At 47.9% G+C, this 22,119-nt stretch overlaps 1 protein-coding gene across 1 annotated transcript in view; it reads left to right on the top strand.

Moving 5' to 3' along the window:
- Positions 1 to 22,119, top strand: part of LOC147220845 (protein shisa-8) — a 56,282-nt gene that overhangs the window by 25,236 nt on the left and 8,927 nt on the right. The window contains exon 4 of the mRNA XM_086170371.1: positions 17,714 to 17,830. Coding sequence (XP_086026497.1) covers positions 17,714 to 17,830 — 117 coding nt within the window. The remainder of the gene's footprint in view (positions 1 to 17,713; positions 17,831 to 22,119) is intronic.

Genomic DNA, 22,119 nt, shown 5'->3' with positions numbered 1-22,119 from the left:
TGAGAATGAAATTAGTGAGTGTATTTCCGGAGGAGTGGTGTGTGTGAGAAGTGATGGTGTGCTTTGGAAGGACGGCGATCCCTGATGTCTCTCTATGTTCAGCTTTTGTTTTTATTCACTCTTTTTTTTTCTTTTTTTTTTGTCTTATCGACCGATGACGCTGTTGTCCATGGCTTCACGCCCTCGCCTTCGCATTGTGGCCGGAATTCGTGATTTCAGATGCTACGCTAACGTCCGGATGTTCACATGGTTCTGGCGTCCCCCCGAGACATACAGCCATTCACTCTGTCGTTCACGCCACGCATTCACACAGATATGGCGTTGAATAAATTCAGAGATTCAGTTCTTTCAAATCCGTTTGACTGAAGAGGGTCTGGCGTTTGCCAAATGTGAAGGAGAAACCAAACGTCTCTTAACATTTCTTGAAGAGCGTGTTTCCGCCGCTTCTCCGACGGTGAGATTAACTTGTTGAAAGATTTGCACAATTCGGATTATTAACCTCCCGAGAAAAGCCCGGCCCCGCTCGTCTTTAACCGCGTCTCCTAATATGATTGATCAGGAGGAGATTAGGAACTTTGATCTCCGAGTGAGTCAATAACAATCCAGGATCAGGACCAGCCGGCTCAGTCTAATAGCAGGTAGGCCGCGGGAATGAAGCCGTCCTGATCCCGCTGTGTCAGCTGTCGGCACATAATCACCTCTTAATTAAAGCCTGCTTAATCCTCTAGGACACCGAGAGAGAGAGAGAGAGAGAGAGAGAGGCTTCTACGACTGAGACATTCTTGAGGTTCTGAACTATAAAAACACAAAAATGAAAAATCAGAATGAACCTGAGGGCTCTGCGTTTGTCCAACGAGGACGATGGAGTCTGTCTTCAACCTGTTTCACATTTCTAATATCTATTTACATCTGATGAAAATGGAAAATTCTGGTGTGGATTTGTTGCCAATCCAACTGAAACTTTTTTTTTTTTTTTTTTAAGGGGTGGCGCGGTAGGTAGAGCAATCATCTTTTGCAATCGAACATTCCCGGTTCGATTCCTGGCTCCTCCAAGTGTGTTGAAGTGTTGTGCGCTGACACTGAACCCCTACCCGCTCCACTGGTGCTGAAGGATGGCAGACAACTGCTCGTGGTTAATTGCAGAGAAGGAATTTCCCCACGAGGAACTAATACGGCATAAATTATAGTTCTTATTAACCTTTAACTTCATCTCCATCAGTCTAAGTTGACTGCCTCATCAGGCTTAGAAAGAGAGGATTGCATCGGTAAAACAAAATACACTTGAGTTCTGAGCCTCCCCCTGAACAGGACGGGAGCTGAAGCTTCATCTTTCACTGGAAAAAGGGGAAAAAAGAAAAAAAAGAAAAAACGCCCTCCTTTACATTCCTGCCCTGCACTCCTGCTCTCAATTTCAGGGGAGGTATATTTTTAACAGCGTGTCAGAGATGAAGAAGGGGGTGAGGGTGGGGGTGGAGGGGTGTGGCAAGATGCGAAAGGTACGGCTGGTCTATTTGACAGAGAGGGAGATGAAAGGGAAAAGGAGGGGGGAAAAAAAAAAAGGAAAAACAGGGAGGGGAAAAAAAAGATTTTGCATGGATTTCATTTAATTGGACCCGAGTTAAAGGCAGCAAAGAAAGTTTATTTCAGTGGAAGAAACAACATGCATGTCCAGCAGTCTGCACAGGAAATGTTTCCACCCGTAAATGTCACGGACGGAGGGCCAGTCTCGCGGAAGCTCTGCCGAGGCTGCCGGCTCCGTGTCTAGCAGGGCTCTAAATCCCACTGTTTCATTTCAACACGTCGGATATTAAATTTGCAATAAAGGGGATCGGATTGACGGATCAGATTGACGCCGCGATGACGAAGTGGGGGGGGGGGCGCAAGGGGCCGGCGCAGGGGTCATCTGACGGTTAACATTCGGGAAGCACAAAAGATGACAGCTGAAAAAGAAAAAATATCTAAAAAATAAATGATGTCAGGAAAAGTAGTGCATGATGGGGAGGGATGGAGGAGTCCAATGATGGTATTAAGATGGGAGGAGGAGACGAGGGGGGGAGAGGAGGTGAGATCAGACCAGCACTTTAAGAATGACATTATTGAAAGGGGGGATGAGGACGGGGGAGAAAAGGAGGGGAATAAAAAGGGGATGAAAGGGAGGTGATAATAATCATGCGTTCACGCCTCACGACTGCAGCAGCTCTCTAACACGCAACTGTGTGTGTCTGTGTGTGTGTGTGTGTGTGTGTGTGTGTGTGTGTGTGTGGGCACCACAAAGGACTGCAGGGAAGTGAGGGTGTTTTGAGTAGTTACTCATCTGCCAGTCTTTTTTTTTTTTTTTTTTTTTCACAAAAGGGTGTGGGGGTTCACACACACACACACACATTCAAGTTCCCTGACGCGTAGGGTGGGAATAAAAAAAAAAAAAGTTTTCAGTGAAAAGCCATTATGGAAAAAGGGTGGAGGAGGAGGAGGAGGAGGAGAGGGGAAGGATGAAGAGCGACGAGGATGGAGAGAATAGATGGAGTGGACAACATGCTGCTCGCTGCAAGGGGGACAGCTGGTCAGTTGCTGCTCTGCTCTGCTTTGGTGTGGAGAGCTGCCCTGAGGAGAGTCACCCTGCTCCCCACACACACACACACACACACACACAAATGTATGCACAGTCAGATATGACATACAGGCAGATGGTTGCATGTATACATACAAACAAATCGTAGCTAGGATTCTGTCACCGGAGCACAAAAAACAGGCCGTCACGCGTCGCGTTCGGCAGATCGGGGAGCAGAGACTTGGTGGGGGTGACGGTGTGAAGCGAGCAAGAAAGTGGAGGTTGAGATGAAAGAAAAGAGATGAAAGAATGAGAGACGGGGCAGATGGAGGGAACAGTAGCGTCGGAGCGGGAGCGAGAGACGGCGAGGGCTGCGGGACTCTCCGCAGACCGAAGCGGAGAAGTGGAAAAAAAAATGAAAAAAAAAAAAAAAAGTTGCCGGATGAACGCAGGCAAGACTCACGTTACATAAATGTGTGTGCGAGAGAGAGGGAAGGGGAGGCGCTTTCAGGTGATGGGATGTACGTCGGGGCGGCGGGGGAGACGGAGAGACGGCAGAGCAGATGGCGCCGATGAGCGGGGAGGGAAGACGGGAAGCGGGAACATTCCCGAACCTGCTTGGAATTGTGTTTATTCCAAATGAATAACATCTACACGAGCAGATATAAATATCCTCGTCGCGATTTGAATAAACTATGCGCATACGGCCGGACTCATCAGAGGACGAGAACCCCTTTAACATCAACACCGTAGGCCTTTCTCGCGCCGCACATCTCCAAGGTGACCGACGGCCCACCCGCGACTTTCTTAGGGTCGGGGATCGGGGGAGGGGGGGGTTCTGCCATTCTGCACTCGCCGACAAAGGTGGCGGAGAACGGCATAACATCGGAGATGGAGGAGGGAGGCCGGGATAGACGCGGGAAGAAGAAGAAGAGGTGGAAGAGAAAAGGGGGGGGAAGGGATGAGCGAGGCAGAGCGACGGAGCGGAGGAGGAAGACGGAATCAGTGTGACACTGAAATCAAAACAAGGAAATTAGTATCATGGGAGCCTGCAGGACCGGTACCAAAAATGGAAACAAACGCTATGGAGAGTGCGTTCGTCGGCGTGGGTACGCGGGGAGCCGAGCGTGTTTACATCTGGGCTCCTTTTATTCATATGGAGCGCCGCCGAGCCACACGGGCGACGCCAATTATATCGACGGCGAGCCCGTCAGCGGCACCCCCACCTGAGAAACAGACGGAGAGAGGAGCCGAGGGAAGGGAGCACAATAGAAAGTATATTATCTTCCGTGCGTGTGTGTGTGTGTGTGTGTTTGTGTTCATACGAGCGTGACACATGCAATCGAGCGTGCACGAACCGTGCTATAGGTGGCCAGCATGTCTGCAGGGAACCAGCGCCGCCGCAGGGGAAGACGATCATCTTTTATTTCTGCATTAGTAAATGAATTATCGCTATATTGCTATTGTTTTTTTTCTCAATTTCTTTAATCTCAACAAACCACGTGATCTTCTCCACCGCAACGCCGTCCCCGATTCCCACGGGCAGAGAGTTTTCACACTCCCGGTTTCTCCGGAGATGACGATCAGATTATTCTCCCTGGGATTTTGCGGTTCGATGGCGGATAAGAGGCTTTACAGTTAAACTGTCTCCTTCGCAATAAATTGCAATTATTTCTGTTTTTTTGGGGGCCGGGATTGCATTCGGCGAATCGGGTTTGATTTCAGCGATATGAATAGATAGACAGATTAGCAAATGTGCAACCGGATCAAACCGCGGGTGCAGAGGAGGGCTGTTACGTAAAGCGTGAGCCCCCCTATTCTGGCTCCTTTATATAAACTCAAATGTACGTTTCTCGTCTCCCCCGTGTCGTCACACGTCGGACATGAAAGGACCCTAATCCTAATCCCGCCACGGATGTCATCGCGCTTGCAGATTGTGAGGGAGTTGCGGTCATTTCCTGTATTTTTGGGCTCATTTATGAAATACATCCACTTTCATTTAGGCCTCCAATCCGGCTGATAATCCCCGACTGCATCACTGGATTCATCAATCTTAATGCCGTCTCATCTCCTCCTCTCCGGCTCCTCATTAGCTCGCGTTCCTGTTCTCTATATTTCTGCTCCCTTCTTCGCTCCTTTCCCGCCCTTGTCTCAGAGCTCTGCGCTCGACCCTCTTTCTTCTCCCGAGCGTCTGCCGACGGATCCGTCCGATCCCTGGGTCTGCGACGGAGGCCGTCCAGCCGTGATCACAGAGCGGGGGTAAATAGACACGATCTTCCTCTCGGCGTCCTGAGAGATCAAGCTGGGAACGTCTTGAACGCTGACCTTTGGGATAGAAGAGGGAGAACGTACACATAAAACAGTAATATAGTTACTTATGCCATTCATTCCTATTCAAATGCCTCTGAAATAACACAGAGAGCGAGAACTGAGGGTTAATCGTTTGAATTGCGGGGTTAAAAATCCCTAATCAATAAAAGACCGGGCGTTTATGCAGATGCGGAATTTATCTCCGATCGGTCGAATACGACGCGGTCACGATCGTTTCGGTTTCCGTATGTGACGTCAGGACGGGATAAAAGCTTTCCGTAAACAAATGCGCCGGGTGTCGAGTCGGCCCGCCGCGGAGCTAAACGCCGACTGCAACTAATAACCCGTCACCGACGATATCTGCTCACGCCGGAAAAATTGAGAGCGGGAGGGCGTCGGGAACACACCGGTTGCGTGGAGACGGAGGAGACGGAGGGTTCGGCCATTAGCATTCAGGTGCTTTTTGTAGCCGATCGCCGTTTCTTTGTTCGCCGTGATTGGAGAAGCCGGGACCGTCAGACTGACTGAGCCGCCGGCGCCGCTTTTACAGCAGTCTGGCCTTTTTTTTTTCCCGCCGACACGGAACCTATTTTTGGAAATCACACTCTTCATTTCCTTTTAATCGTGGAGATTTTCCCTGCATCCCACGTCTTTTGGCGAACAAAAGGAGACTTTGGCCCACAAAACAAACGCTGGAAAAAAACAAACTGAACTCCGTCCATGTCGGAATAATGAGACAGAGCGCACGTGTCAACTTTTTTTTTTTTTTTTCCCCAACACGGCCATTTTTTGGGGGGGGGGGTTCCTCTTCACGTGTGTCATCGAGACGATGCTACGGATTGTTACGTAATGAGATAATCTTAAATACGAGGAGGAGAGACCACGGGGGAGACCCCTCCCCGGCGGGACGGCGGTATTTTTCTCCGAGTCTTTCGATCGGAGCGCCAACGCGGACTTCACGATGCATTACGGGAGATGAAAGCGAGGCCAGCGGTGCTCGGGGGCCCGAGGAAGGGAAGGAGGGAAGGTGGAAGTAGATGAAGAGCGTGGAACGATACTGAGCGGGGTTTTAGTGACGCAGAGGAGCGACGGACTTAAACAGTGGGTGGATGGGTGGCGGAGGCGGGGGGGGTGTGAAAGCACGAGGGTGGGGGTCAGAGCTCGCCGGAAATCAGAGCCGGGATGCTACAAACACGAGCAATATGCATTCCCTGCGTCAGCGCGCTCATGAGCATATGTTCGCGCGCAGATATGCGACAGATGGAGGCGATGGGGTGACAACGAGGCGAGAAACATGGCGGGAACGAGCGGGGAGGACGAGCGCACGACGAACGCGGTCGCAGGAATGGCTCCATCTTGCCGGTGGACAGGCCCCCACTCGCTCTCCGGGGTGGGTCCTCTCTCTCCACAGCCACGGTGGGAAATGTCACTGGACAGCTTCCATGTGTCGGCTGCAGTGTGGGGGAAATGTCAGGCCTGCTCAAACAGCTGACGTTCCACACTGTGTGTGTGTGTGTGTGGGTGTGTGTGTACTCTGTACTACCCCCTTATCACCCACTCTCACCCTTTGTGTCCAATACAATGGACGTTATTCTTCAGTTCCGGTCATACAGTTGGTGTTATCTTATCATCCATAGAAGACGCACGTTTGACGCTCAAGCTCTCAAAATAAATGGAAAATCACCAACCTTTTCCTCTGCGGGATTTTGAGTCCGGCTCATGTAAAGCCTCCTGCCATTGCACCCAACCTCAGCTAAAGCAGAGGGTGTGCTTTGCTATAAAATATAACATATATACAGTATACCCTTGTTTTTCGCGGGGGTTACGTTCCAAAAAGAATCCGTGATAGGCAAAATCCGTGAAGTAGAAACCTTTATTTTTTTTTACAATTATTGTACAATTTATCTATTATACATTGCTGCTGTCGTCCTTATGTTTTTTTTCTTCCTTCTTTATGGAAAGACCGGAAGATTAATTAATTCCGTTATGCTGACCTACCGCCGCATAGCGTTTTACCTTTAGCATGTCCAGAAGTTTAACTTTATCTGCGATAGATAGCATCTTCCGCTGCCTTTTGGGCCCTGGCGCAGGTGCTTTGTCGGTCCAGAGCGTTTTGTCAACATGATGGGTTTTAGAGAAACTCGAAATTGCAAGAGAATTTGCAGGTACGTAATGTAAATTTGGCAAGCTGTTTTACGTTCGTGCACATATTAAACTGCAACGTTATTGACACACAGGTAGAGAAGAAGCGGCGTGACTTTTTAGCCAATCAGAATGCAGAACACAATGCACCATGCAAATCCATGAAGTAGGGAAACCGTGAAAAGTAAACCGCGTTATAGCGAGGGATCACTGTACATGATAAATTGCATTTACAACACTCCATTTTACTCATTTTACAGCTTACATGCCTGAAACACATGTCACTTTCTGATTTTTTGCCAGTTCTAATTTACTTTTAATGAAAGTTTTAATTTCATTTGGATGGTTCATTGAATTTGGCACGGTGGCTCCTAAATATGGAAAACGAAATCTCACAAGCAAGAGGATCAGCGAGAGCAAAAGATTTCATTTATGTCTTGCAGGTCAGTTCGTCGAGCGTCTTGGTCTCCGTCTAGACGAGGTGAAGTTCGAGTGTCAGAGTCACTAGACGGACATCTTTATTTGGGAACATTCCCACATTAATCTGACACCAAATGGTGAAATTATGAGCAAAACATTACACAAAACACATTTAAGTGACAGTGGAATAGATGATGTCACACACACACACACATCTGTCTGACTACTCAGCCTGCTGTCAAACAGCAGCTTCTAGACGATTTCATTTGATGCATAGTTCACGTGTCAATCCCGACGTAGCCGCGTCAATCAAACACACCTTGACCTTTGACCCCGCGCCGCTTCTTTCCCTGAATAACGTTGAGGCGTGATCTTTATGTAAGTTCCATGAACCACCCCGGGCAGGCTTTTTATATCAGGGGATTGTATTTGCTGCTGTGCGATAGCGGGCCGCGTTGCCGGGAAGGTGACAGGACACGTGATGATGTGTGCAGCTGTGCACCCCATAATTGTTTCCATGACATTTAAGCTTATCACTGGTAAGCAGCCAGCAGTACTACACTGCTTTTTTTTTTTTTTTCTTTGGTATACAAATCTACCCCACTACGTCACCTTTGCTGGAAACAGGTTGCTGTGTGTATCCGGGGTTGACATGATGGTGACCCCGAGGCCAATCAGTACTTGATTGATAACCTGTGATCGATCAGACTATTCAAAATGATGCCGTCATATCATCAGCTTCCATTCCTTCAGTCTTGTTTTCCTTATATTCCTGCATCCTTGCATCCTTGTTGCCTGGTGTGCAGGAGCTGGCAGGCATTTTGTGTGTGTGTGTGTGTGTGTGTGTGTGTGTGTGTGTGTGTGTATGCCAACACCTCGGAGAACATGGACTTCCAGAGTGACCTTTGTGCCGCAGACTCTGGGACTGAGAGAGTGCGTTGGCGTGGTGTTGTCAGAGTTAACCGAGATGGAAGCGCCAATATGGAGGTTGGGGGGCGGTGGTTCTTCCGTTTTGGACGAAGGATGATTTGAAGGTCAAACACCACCATGCATGAGGTCGCACGTCCCCTTACAACCCACACACACACTCTCACACACGCGGTCTGTTTGAGTATATGAGTATCGGTCATGAGCAGGAGACAGTGGCTCTTTGTAAAAAAAAAAAAAAAAGAAAAGAAACGGCGAGGACGAGCGGAGAAAGAGAGGCCAGATGTCCTGTTGTCCTGTTCTTCTACTCTGTTGGATTCCATCATTCTTTCTTTCCCAGGGTGCAGAAGAGGGACAATCATGGGTTCTAACTGCTCCCCGTTGGCTGGATTATCACCAGCTTGCCCGGGATATTTCAGCCGCCGTGAGGTCGGCCACGGTCGCCGCCCGTCCGCGGGGACGTCCTGTCACAGGCGCGCGCAGAGGTCCTCCGTCTTCATCCAGAGCACCCGGTTCTGCGGGCACGGCCTCTGAAAGGTTAAAATCCCCGCGTCCAGTCCGTCTGGGGGTGTTAGCGGAGCGTCTAGGCGTCCACTACCACCATGGCCGTCTGACTTTGGAGACCGACGCATGATACCACCATTTACCTCTGCCATTTATCTCCTTATCCCCTCCTCAAACCCGAGACCAGAGACCCTTTCACGAGCCGCACAGACACAAACATCCTCCGTGAACGTGCGCGTGCACAGCCGTTGTTATTTTCCCTCTAGAGTGAACATCCACCTCTGGGTATTTTAAGTCTGCGGCGTTTGCTCGGGAGGGGCCCGATCTCATTTGTATTTCCCATGCGGTGGCACTGCAAGGGCTCAGCTGACTGACTTTACGCGGCACCATAAAGACACCGCAGCCAGCCGGCGCTGCCCTTCACCCCCCCCCCCCCCCCCCCCACACACACACACACACACACCTTCCTCCCCCCTGCCCCAACGCACCGCAACATTTTGCAAGAGACGACCGATCAAGAATATTAACTGAAAGCTGATAGCGTGAAATGGCTTGGAGAGCCCGTCTAAATTATACACTCGGGTAACAAAAGAACCCAAAGTGTTTCACGGTTTTAATTCCTCCTGCGACACCTTTTTAATGTTAAATTGCCCAGAGAGCTGTTTTTTAAAATTCTCCGCGGACGCAGATGAGACGCACCTCGTACACTCACACCGTGTCTGTTCTGCAGACTTCCACACAATTTGGCAAGCGGAATGGCGCTTTTACAGCGCACGTTGAACGGTACGACCTTAATCTTGATGTTGCGGGAATTTTCCCAGGTTCTTCCAAGTATGGCCCGAAAGCTTTCCGCTTCGTAGAAGAATTCGAAATGCGTCAGAACGAGGGAGGGACGCGAGTAACTCTCTGCGGTGATTTGAATTGTAACACTCACGTGTGTGAGACCTGTTCCTCGTTCTGCACCCACTCAGCAAATTCTGTTTGGATAAATAAATAAAAGGCTCACCGAGGGGAACTTCTTATTACACACCTTTGCTGTTACATTGCTATTAGACAGGGACTGAACGCTTCAGTAGTTATTACCCCTTCATCATTTGTTGTCATGTTGTAAATAACACTTTACACTGAACGCCACGCGCCCGTTCACCTCTTAGATAAGCCGGAAACTGAACCGCCGACCTTCGGATCGGAGCGACATGTGCTCTATGAACCGAGCCACAGCTCGGTTTATTGTTTGTGTTTTTAGTCAACGTGAATCAACTAAAGTAAAAACCAGCCTGTTGTAAACAAAACGACATCACTGAAACTATTTGTTGGCAGGAGGTTGTCTGTGTGTGTGTTTGCTGCATATGTAACCTTAACCTCTGCATCATTTTGTGTGCGCACACTTCTTGGAATTAAGTATGTAGGGAGTATCGCATTGTCATTCAACCTTAGGTAATCACACACACACACACACACACAAACATATATTGTTTCACAGGATTCTGCAGGATTGTCTATTACACAAAACAATTATTTGCACTTCTGCATCTGAAACTATGTATGTCAGGCCAGGAGAAGGCAGTTCATTTCCCCCCCAGCAACTTCATCTTCCGTACACGTTTCAGTTTCGCATCAGCTTCTATCCCAAATCACTCGTCCCTGCTCGTCCTTTTCTCCGCACAGTTTTCCAGCCCTCTTGCCAATCTTGCTTCCACCCAAGTTGACCATTAAACTCCTCTTCCTCTGCCTTTTCTCGCTGCTGAAGCTCCTGGCTCCTTTGCCGCCGTCCATCGGCTCCGTCAAAGGGCTTTTCTGTCATATTTCATAGAAAAAAAAAAATAACACGGCTATGCTGTGACCTTTCCTCCACTCTGGATGCATACACAAGTAATGAACTTCTAAATGCTTTAATTCATACAATGACTGGGGTTTGAGTGTGTGTATTTCCATGTTTACGGTGTGTGTGTGTGTGTGTGTGTGTCACAAGTTGCCGGAGGACTCTGGAAGTGAACCTGCTCTCATCCCCAGGCCCCGAGGACCAACGGCAGATCCTCACCTGCTTGCGATGAAACCGGAGGTTAAACAATTAAATGGCCCTTGAACGCGCCTTAATTGAATAAAACAAGTGACATGCCCCCTAAAGTGACAGTTTCATCCAGGAGATTAAATTTAATGGACAATATGTATTCATCAATTTTTTTTTTTTTTGCTCACCTCTCTTTATAGGTGCCACGTTAGCCTTGGGTGACAACTGAGACGGCCTCTCCGAGGACAAATAGGCTTTTAATTTCTCATGTCAGGGCTGACATCGGGGATAAAGAGGCTTAAATATGCCTGTTTTTTCGCTGATGTAGATCATACTTTCTTCCTATCAGAGCACTTTATACGTTACTTTTGTCAACATATGTAAGAGTAAGTCTTTGTTCCTTCCTTTTGCTCTTCTGCTGGAAAGCAGCGTCCGATTCACAAGAAACCCCCGCGGGTCGGAAGTGTGCCTTTTTGAGAAATGAACAAAAGGAAAGAAATGTTTACGTCATGACATCCAACAGGATGACTAACAGGAGTGAGAGGGTGAATGATTGGCCAATTACGTTGTCCCTGGGGTGCTGCAATGTCAGTTTTCGGCACAAAAATTCATCCCTTTCAGCGCAAAATCCCTGCAATCTGTCTGGGTCGGCGGGAGTTCCATAACAGAAACGCACTTATCTCACATTTCCTCCCTCTCCCAGTGGACTCTTCAAGTGTGGGATTGTTACACTTTGCACATGAGACCCTCACTTGACCTCGGCGGCGCTCGCATCCGTGATCTGAAGCGATTGTTGTGGAAAAACTTCACTTCATGAAAGATTAATTCGGGCAAATCGTCTCAGTTTGTGGCCCAAATTTGAGTCCGGTTGCATAACGGAATGGGGGGAAGGGGAGGGATGGGTGGCGAGGAGGGGGGGGGGGGGGGTTCCTTTGCTTCTCTGAAAATTTCCGCAGCTTTAACGGGGAGCTGGAGATGATTATGTAATGTGCACGCACACACAAAAAACACACACACACACACAGAAGCAGGAAGTCCATAGAAAGTTACAAGATTGTGCGGACTGCCAAAAAAAAAAGAAAAAAAAAAAAAAAGAGGGAAACAGAAGTGCGCACACAGGCGTGGATCTCGGCGGGGCAGCAGATGAGTGGGCGCAGTACGACTACCTCTTCAGAAGGGTTCAGTCCTGGGGGGTCGGATGGGGGGGGCGGCCTGGGGTTCACTTTGTTGTTCCTTGAAGAGCAATCAGGATGAACAGACGGGGAGGGGGAAGGATGGAGGATGGAGGATGAGTCACGGTGTGTTCGGGGGGGGGACCCGAGAAGCCCGCCGGAGTTACGGCAACCTCTTTCAACGGTAAAAAAGAAGAAATTATGGAATATCGGAAGTTTCCCGGTGCGGTTTTATCAATGTGTGGAGACGGCTGCCGCCATTGATGCACTGAATGAGGATGAGCTTTATCCTTCCCCAATGGTCCAGACACAGGTTTGTTCTCTTATACCTTCTGGACGGCTTGGAAAAAAGTCGCTCTTCCGTCTGGGTGTTATTGATCTGTATGATGAAGAGAACGCGCGGTAACACCAAAAAACTAGATTTCCAACTTTGCTTAGCAGGCAGTGCGTCCTGACTGTGGTACTAAAGAGCTCCGGCCGGACCCTGCGGATTCATGCGAAATAAAAAAAAAAAACATCTTGTGGATGGTGATGTTTAATTATAAATGGAGCACCGCTTTATCACGCAGTCATCAGAAAAAGCCCTGCAAATAACAAGTCGCCACTTTAAAGATTAATATATGAATGCATCAATCATTTTAACGGTATCACTCAACGCCCTCCCGTCCCCCTGGAGGTCCGGACTCTACCGAGCACGATTTCATGTGAGAGAAGTAATTGGAGAAACCGATACGCCGCGACTACCTCTGACGCCGGCTCTGAGCCGGATTGCGAATTCTCGATTTTACGCAGCGACGGGCAGATCAGGGAATGTTACAAAGGATCATCTCCCTTGTTCTTTTGTTCGAGGTCATGATGTGACGGTGTCAGTGATGTAGGGAACAGAAGCTTCTCTCAGGTTGGCGTTGAGAGAAGAGAAGCTTTTCTGGAGCGTCTTTCCGGGAGACGCTCATTTTTTTTTTTTTTTTGTCTCACGTAACTTCCTGTGATCGCCGCGCCGTAAACTGTGGTTTGTCCAGAGGCCGTGAAGGTTAGCGAGAGCACCTGCCATTAATCTCCCTTCAGTAGGAGACGGTTGAGGCGTGGCACAATGCACGTGCACACACACGTGCACAGGGAAGCACAGACGGTCGCTGACTTAACACCTGTACCTGCAGGTGTTGGGATGCAGTTGTGTTGCACTCTACTCTTTTGCTGCAGTTATCCTCAACACTTCCTGCATGTTCATCTCTGACCTGTACTTCTCAGCCCCCCCCGCCAACACACACACACACACACACACACACACACACACACACACACACACACACACACACACACACCATCATGCACTTACGTGATATGATATGACGTGCACGCCGCTTAGCTGTTCATCAAGTGCACCTTCGAGTTCTAAACTCATTTTAGTGCGTTTGCGTTTGTGTGTGTGTGTGTGTGTGATATGCAGGATTCAAACTTCCAGTCTGAATGGAGTGTGTAAACAACGCAGGACCCTCATTTCTCCCTGCAGCCCAGCCCCCCCGCCCCCTCTCCTCTTTCCATCTCTCTCTTTATCTCTCTCTCTCCAGGGCAGTTGTCATGTCAGAGTAAGGCTGGCTGGAGCCCCGGCAGCACTCATCCTCTGTGATGTTGAGCCCTGCTGGCCGTGCTACATGCCTGCACACACACACACACACACACACAAACATCACCAGTCCCCGCGCGGTAAACACACACTTCAGCTCACAGTAACATAAACAAGCGCAGAAAAAAAACAAAACGTGCAACTTGCTTTTTCCTCGCTTACGAGAAGCACAACATGCAGACGCCATTGTTACTTGACGGCATTGTTACACGTCGGAAGACGAAATCCTTCGTTGAAAAATGCTGACAGGACGATGAGTTGTAACCCATGATGCTCCACCGGATGCCGCACCAGCGTATTTGTGTTCACGTAAAGTTCCAGCTCAAAAACACTTAACGCGCCTTCCCATCGCGGCTAAATGGACGTTAATGTCGTGGAGGTTCAGGGTAACAAATCAGTGTCCGCTTTGCTGTGTTGACGTTCGAAACCGTCAGCAGGACAGAACCGAGTGGATGTGCAGATGCGACTGAACCGGCCCGGTAGCATTAAGGAAAGGAGAAACAAGGCGCCGTCTGCCTGACAATAGATAAATAAATAAAAACACGCATCGGTCCGCTGGGAGAGCGCTCTGATCGCCAGATGGTCCGGCCCCGATTGTAAATTTCTCCAATACGTTCCAACCCCTCGCTTCTGCCTCGCCTTCTTCTTTTTGAACATACATTTGAATACTTATGCGCATTTTCTCCTCTGAGGCCCACCCCACCCCACCCCCAACCCCGTATTATAGCACAAAGAAAAAAAAAAAAAGAAATAGAAATAGGCACAGGCTCGTGAACGCTCACGGGAAAAAGTGGGGCATTCGGAGAAAATGTATTCCAGAATAGAGGGAACGTGGCCTTTCAATTTTCTCTCTCTCTCTATCTCTCTCCCGGATGAACAGCGGCACACAGAGTAACGCGGGGAGCCCCCCCCCCCCCCCCCCCCCGTTACATAAAAACATCCAAAACATCAGATCTGCGAGCGACACGATATTTTGATGAGCTTGAAAACGGTGCTTCCACAACCAATCACCTTTGTTTGCTAAGGAGCATCATAGCATCACGCCGCTTCACCTGCAAACACAACCAAGCACTATTATTATTATTATTGTTATTATTATTTGCGTGAATAATACCCGTTAGCTGTTGTGGCGCGTTCCATCCCCGATGTGTAAATGTTTATAAGGTGTGAGATCTGCCGTCCTGCTCAGGTTAGAGCTGCTAAAATATCGTCATAGCCGGTTGGTCTTCTTTAAACCTCATCGGCACAAAACCTCTTCCTGAACCCCCCCTTATCAATAATTCAGGCCCTGCCTTTTCACTTTGATCAAAAGGAGCAGTAAATCCCCCCGTTTTAAAGCGGCGGGCTCGGAGCCGATCACTGCGGGTCCTATTCCGATAGCATAAATATTTAAACCTGAACTGATAAAAAAAAAAAGGTGGGGGTGATTTCTAGTCCGATAAAACATCAGGAAAACCACTACATCTGTGTCGCTCTCCTGCTTTTTGACATTCATCCCTGCCTCATTATTGCATTTTGACACAATCAGGACTGTAAAAGCTGGTTCTGGTACGTCTGTCTCGTACCTCCATGTAATAATGTGAGATTAAACAAAAAAAAAAAAAACAAGGCCGAACAAATAAAAGCAACAAATTGAAAAAAAAGCGCTTTATGGCTGCTCGTTCCCTCCCTCCCTCTCTCTCTCTCTCTCTCTCTCTCTGCGGTGGCTTGGAACAGCCCTGTGGTCAAACTGGAGACTAGCCAAGGACCTTTCCATCAATTAGTTGATTTGTTTTTTTTCTCTCCCCGTCTATCTCTGTCCAACTCACTCTGTTTTTTTCCCTCCTCTTCTTTCACTCCATCGCCCCCCCGTCCCGTTGTTTCCACTGTCGTCGCCTCACCAGAGGAACCCTTGAGAACAAACACTATCAGAATGTAGGACAACCTCGACCAGCAACTGCCTTGCTTTTTAATATTGTTTTCTGTCTAAACTAAACTTGACTCTGTTTTCATGACTGTGTGTGTGTGTGTGTGTGTATGTGTGGCCACATTGCCTTTGAATTTCTCCATTACAAAAGTATGTTTGGCATCACAGACAATAACCTCTCAGTTCATTTCATACAAACACACACACACACACACACACACGCTCAATTACATCACACAGTAGTGGCTCAGTGTTCTGCATGCCGCACACACAGCGTGTCATCACTGCGTATCAATTACGCAGGGATGTGAAGATCTGTTTCTAATTCAATCAGTCAGTGCTGGTGTCACATCTCTCGCTCTCCGGCTTTCTCTCCGCCTCGCTCGCTCTCTCGGCCTTGCCCCCCCCCCCCCCCCCCCCCACCCCGGATTCTCAGTGATGCGTCTCAGTCGTCATGAGGCTGGTGGAAACGAGTGTCGGTTTTATGTGTGTGTGTGTGTGTGTGTGTGGGTATGTTGGCTGTGTGACATGGTTAAAAGTTTGAGACTTTTTGCAGAGGCAGTGTATTCCTGTGACGTGGGATAATCCTGACCTGACCTTGTTTCTCCGGCTGCCTTCGGATGAAGATTCGGTCCGGAATATATTCACTTCTGTGTCGTCCTCGAGTGAACGCTCAACACCGAGGGGTCTTCTGTGTCACTTTCGAGCCCTGCAATCAAATCGCGTGATATGGAATTTAAACTATGATGACTTAACTTATCGGATGAAAGCGCTGGGGCTTCATCCCATCCTTTTAGAGATGGATAGATATGTCAAAGATAGGTTTGTCTCTCCATATGGGCGTTAAACAGAACCTTGGTATTACCAGCATCAAATTTGCATGGTGTTTTCACTTAAGTGTCTGATAGTGTTGCCAATAAAGGCCTCTGGTCCTCCTCAACAATAGAAAGAAGACAATCTAGATACAAGTTGGCAACTAGCGCCGCAGTGTGTGTGTGTGTGTGTGTGTTATGTGGCCACTACTGCGGTGCAAAACTGTGCCTAATTGATTTTGTGACAGTATTCAGTGATGGAGAAGACCTTTCAGCAGATGCCTGCTCAAAGCCCGCCGGGCCGGCTCGTGCATATGGCCCAGCGCTGAGGGCTGCGAGGCATTAGAGGAGCATGAATAGTTGCTGTTCAGCTGAGTAATTTGAGTAAAGTTTCCTTTATTGCTTCGAAAAAGGAAAAAATATATAATCCGTATATCACTTGTATGCCTGAGGGTGGATATTGTGGCCTCATATTGTGTCCTGGTGTCGCTAACAAACAGTAAACAAACATTTTATAGCTTAATAATAGTAATATAGATACAAGGTTGTTGGCATTTACGCAGTGTTTTCTGTTTTTACACCACTGTATAATCATTTGAGAAATTCAGTGCTATAATCCATTACACTCAACAAGCCATGGCCTAGCCTGAAACAACGGTATTTTTATCGTGTACAAATACTCGGCTTTTCTCTGTGATGGAATATCAGTCAGATTTTAAGTACAAGTTATTTCCTGGTTGAGAGGCCATGTATTTGACAATATAATATTATTTTGCAGGGCTTTTCCACACTGCGGGACTAATATAGGGTGATATTGTTCTTATCTCCACATTGCCAAGACCATTGAATGTGAATTTAAATGATGATTTTTACAAACCCGACTGTTTAAAGCGTGACCGTCGACCGGCAACCCAACAGGTCTTTTAATGTTTACCAATCTATTTATCTATTTGTTATCCATTGATTACCTCGGTGTAAGGTACTCATATCTGTGTCTGCTTCTCATCTGATCCGGAGATTAATAGCATTTGATACGGGCATACGGTGTGTTGTTTTGCGTTCCATCTGACAGGCCGTGTCCCGTCCTTGATAACCTGCACATCTAAAGGCATTATGAATATATTTGTTATTTTAAGCAACGCGGTTACGCAACCGGGGCCGATACGCAAATGATGACGGAGGCCTCGGCTGATCATTACCGCCGTTTCCACATCCCGCATACGACACAGTGTGTGCCAGTGTTTGCCATTTCTTTCCAAAAAAAAAAAGGACCAATATCAAAAATCAGAGCTGCATTTGGACACAAACTTGACACCCTGTCTCTGAAACTCTTTCAGATCACAACCATCTGAACAACGCGGCCCTGTCCCCCCTGGGCCCGGCCATGGCCCTGTCCCACCCCCACAACAACCTGGGCATCGGCTTCAACAAGTACACCTCCCTCAAAGCCATGGGTGAGTTTCGCAAAGCTTCCCCTCCAGACGAAGCGTACCGTTAGAAGGAGACTCATTTTGTCCGTTAGCGTGACGGTCCGTCTGCTGGACAACCAGGTGACCTGCCTACTGGGCTAAAGTCAGCTGGGATTGGCTCAAACTGTCGCTGTCCTATATACATATATATATATATATATACATATACATACTCGTGTGTGTGTGTGTGTGTGTGTGTGTGTCTATAAATAGCATAGAGCAGTACAGGTCATGACAGGATGGCTGGGGTTGATAGATAGATGGATAGATAGGTTGATGGATCGATCGATGATTTTACTAATCCTTAGCAGAAATTAAATCGTCATTGCAGCAGGGTTCATCCGAAAACGATGGTAACAAGGTGAGGAAATTTAAATCCAAAATACAATAAGAAAAAAATCGCCAAAGAAAAATGCAGAAAAATGGGTAGCTATACCCATTTTTTTTTTTTTGTTTTTTTTTTTTTGTTTTTTTACAGGTGATACTTTAAAACATTTTTCTCATCCAAATACAATAAGAAAAAAATCACCACAAAAAATACAAGTGGGTGAATGGCTAGCTATATAAAATTTGTTTTTTTTTGTTTTGTTTTTTTACAGGTGATACTTTAAACCATTTTTGTCATCCAGTTAAGGTTAAGTTTGATTAATTTGGTTTGTTAATGGCGTTGATGTGAAAATTGGATCAGCTACACAAAGAATGTTCAAGTTGGATTTTGTGCTGCATCTGTCAAACTGAGACCAAAAAAAAAAAAAAAAAACTACCGGCGGGGCTCAAAACCTTTCATGACCATTTAGGTGGATTTGCATTTTTCCACACCGGGCTTAATGGATGGGGCCGGGTAAGACCAGGACTCGCAAAAGGTCAAAACAGCAGCGGTTTGAGGTCGGGACACACAACGTAACTGTTATTAGCACGTGAGTAACTTGTGAAAGGAGACACCCTCAGATTAACCCAAGGACCAATGTCGAGACCATCACGCTCACCTGACCGCCACGTGAAACGCTCAATAATGAATCATAAAGTATATGAGCCAGAAATATTACCGCTTTTATGGAAATGTGTGAATCACATTATCGCGTCGCCACCGGACGAGACCGGGAGTCGAGTCATCCTTGATGATGTACTCGCACGACTGAAACTCTTATAAAACACCCAGCGGACCATGATAAAATGTGTTTTCTCCCGTAATGCAGAAACCCATTTTGACATAACACACTTACATAATTACATTAACGGTGCATTAGTTTGATGAAACGGAGGGAGTCCTGTATCGAACAGAGCACGCAGGGATACACGTCGGCGCTTTGATATCGATAAGCGAGTCGTCCCTCCGAGAGCCGAACCGCGATAATGTCCACCGTTATTGACGGTTTGCTGTTCCGCTAACAGCAAACTGTAAGCGGCCTTTGAAAAAAGTAGAGAAAATAACAAACAAAAACATTTTTTTTTGTAATACTCACAACACGTTGAAAGAAACCCAACAAGAGACGCCACAGTTGGAAATGGAAATGTCGTGAAGTCCAACCAATGACGTCATCGGTTTCACTGACACCGATTCATTCGTTATTCATGGAAACCGTGGACCTTCTTGCAGTGAGGCGGAGGCGCTTTACGCTGCCGCCTTCATAGTTTATGTCCGGATGAAAAACAACGGGGGAAGAATTTGAAGCAAAGGCTTGTTTGGGATGTCGGTGCAGGAAAGTCACTCTATCATTCGGTGTCGACCCGCCCCCTTTCCGAAACACGCGTTACCCCTTCAAAATGTGAGATGTTCGGGTTTGACCCGATAGAAACCATCTGCTCCGAGCCCCCCGGACAATTTGCTCCACGTCACCGCCGGTGCGCCCTTCAAATACTTTGGGGTATTAATAGTTTGTCACACAGGTGTAATTCGACTTTTCCAAGGACGTCCAACCACGACAAACACGCGTCTACTTAAACTGCTGCTGCGCCGTCGTTTGACGGGTTTGACTCTATTTTGAGGATTTCCCGCCTTTCTTTCGCAACAAATCGTGAACGAAAACACATCATCCTTATAATTATATTCGTCATTATCGGCCAAGTCCAGCTGCCCTTCATTTGACCTTTCCACTGCCATTATTTATCAGCATGTTAGTCATCAGACATGAGAAAAGCACTTTGGACAGCGAGTAGTTTCAGGCCTCAGGTTTTCCCTCCAGTCTCTAACTGCAGCTCGTGTGTGTCTCTCTTACACACACACACACACACACACACACACACACACACACACAGAGCATATCTTCAACCCTCATAATAAGTGTGTATTATATATAAGTTTATCACTGCAGAGCAGAAGAAGGTAGTTACGCTGATGAGGACTGACAGGCTGACACACGTGCGCACTCCCTCCATCCACGCAGTCGCAGAGAGGCACGACGGATAATCACAGCTGGATATTATCAGACGCGGAAAGCGGGAGGCGGCTGAAGGACACATTCCGGAGGACAAGGTCAAGTTGAGTTTTCCAGCGTTCGAGATTTAATATTTCCCGAGAGGCCGCGTCGCGGGGTTTATAAGAGAAGCTCGTCGTTTCGAGAGGATTAAAAGAAGAGTTAAGTAAAATTCTTGTCGCGGTAAATTCAAGGTAACCGAGGAAACACATTGCGACGAAAGGCCTCACAAGGTGCAGGGTCACTAAAAGAGGAAAAAAAAAAAGAGAAAAGAAGTCTGACGCCTCAACGAGCGCCAGACTTTTATTCGAACCGTTTTCCGGCGGTGAAAGTCATTCCAAGAAGGCATCCGGCGAGCGGCGTCACATGGGCCCGGCAGGTCGTAAACACGCCACCGGGCTGCGGCGATGCTGGCTGAGCGGACAAAGTCACAGCGAGGACACGCAAGATTTTGCTGACCGCTCGCCAGATGAGGCGGCAGGTGTCCGGGGCCGAGCCGCCGTGAAATCTTTATTAAAATATTGCATCTTAAGGGATGAGCGTGTCCCTCCTCCCCCTCGCTTCACCCGAGTGTGAAGAGCAGCGGTTTAAAAGTGTTGGCGCCCATCAATCCGGCTCCCCTCGCCGCCCACGTCTTGAAAATTTAAATGCGGCTTTTCCGGGTGACGCCGGCCAATAAACCTCGCCCGCCGGCGGCCAAAGTTCCGGACGTTTAAAATTCGGCATCCGTTGTCATCCTGGATCAGGAGCGACACCACGGGAAAAGCCTCCCGCAGTTATTTATAATTATGACCCCTATCATCACTATTAGAGATTAATTATGATGAATAGTGACAGAGGCCCTGTTTGCTGTTATGCCAAGTATAATTCAGTGTTTCCACTCACAGACGCTCCATCTTACTCCTCCACGAACCCCGTCATTAAGATAATGGGCTCCGGTGCGCTGGCATTTTGCTGCGTGGAGCTTCTCCTCCAGGTGACTCCACACACTCGCGGATCCTTGCAGATAGAGCATGCCCTCTGAGACCACTTGAGAGCGAAATAGTGGAAAAAAAAAAAAAAAACACCGCGTGAGATTTGTTTTTTTGAATCAATAGGTCGCCTTGAGCTGGGACATTCATTCATTTGTTCATTTATTATGTATACTGCTGATCTTGCACTCGGGGTTGCGCAGTCGCCGGAGCCTATCTTGGGCAATAGAGAAACCGGGGTACCCGGAGGAATCCCCTGCAGACGTGGGGAGAACATGCAAACTCCGACCCGAAAGGCTAAAATTGAACCGGGGTATTCTCTTATGTCTACATTTTGTTCATTTGAAAATTGGCAAATAAATCTGACGTTCGCAGGGAAGCCTAAACAGGGTCACTTAGCGCACTCTAGGAACCCGGAGCAACACCGGGAGCATCTTCACATCACCACTGCAACAGCAGCCGCTCTACGCGTGAAATAGCATACACTTTTAATGCGGGGCGTCATAAATATCGAGCGGCCCGTACCTCTCTGCGAGCCGAGAGTGAATGGAAATTGTTTTTTTTTATTGCTCAACGCCTGGAACGCAAACAGCAGCACATAAAGGCACATTTTACGCCCGTGCCAGACCAGCATACGTGCAGGTCCGACAAGATGGCGCGGCGGGCGGTTCCACATTAGGATTTTTCGTCTGACCTGTCTCCTCTCTGTCCCTGTTTGGGCTCTCTATAGGTTCTTCGCTTTTAGTCCCACATCCCAAAAACAGTCGGCGGGTTCTTAAACGGCTCTTCATTGCGAATGAGAGCCTGAATGGTTGGTTGTTCTATATGTGACCCTGTGATTGACAGCGCGACGCTCCTTGTTAAACCCCACCTCACACCCAAGGCAAAC

This window comes from Fistularia commersonii, chromosome 23 (assembly GCF_037954325.1).
Source record: "Fistularia commersonii isolate RoL2024-O1a breed Wild chromosome 23, RoL_Fcom_v1.0, whole genome shotgun sequence".
Taxonomy (NCBI): Eukaryota; Metazoa; Chordata; class Actinopteri; order Syngnathiformes; family Fistulariidae; genus Fistularia; species Fistularia commersonii.
This window is presented reverse-complemented; position numbering and strand designations above follow the sequence as displayed.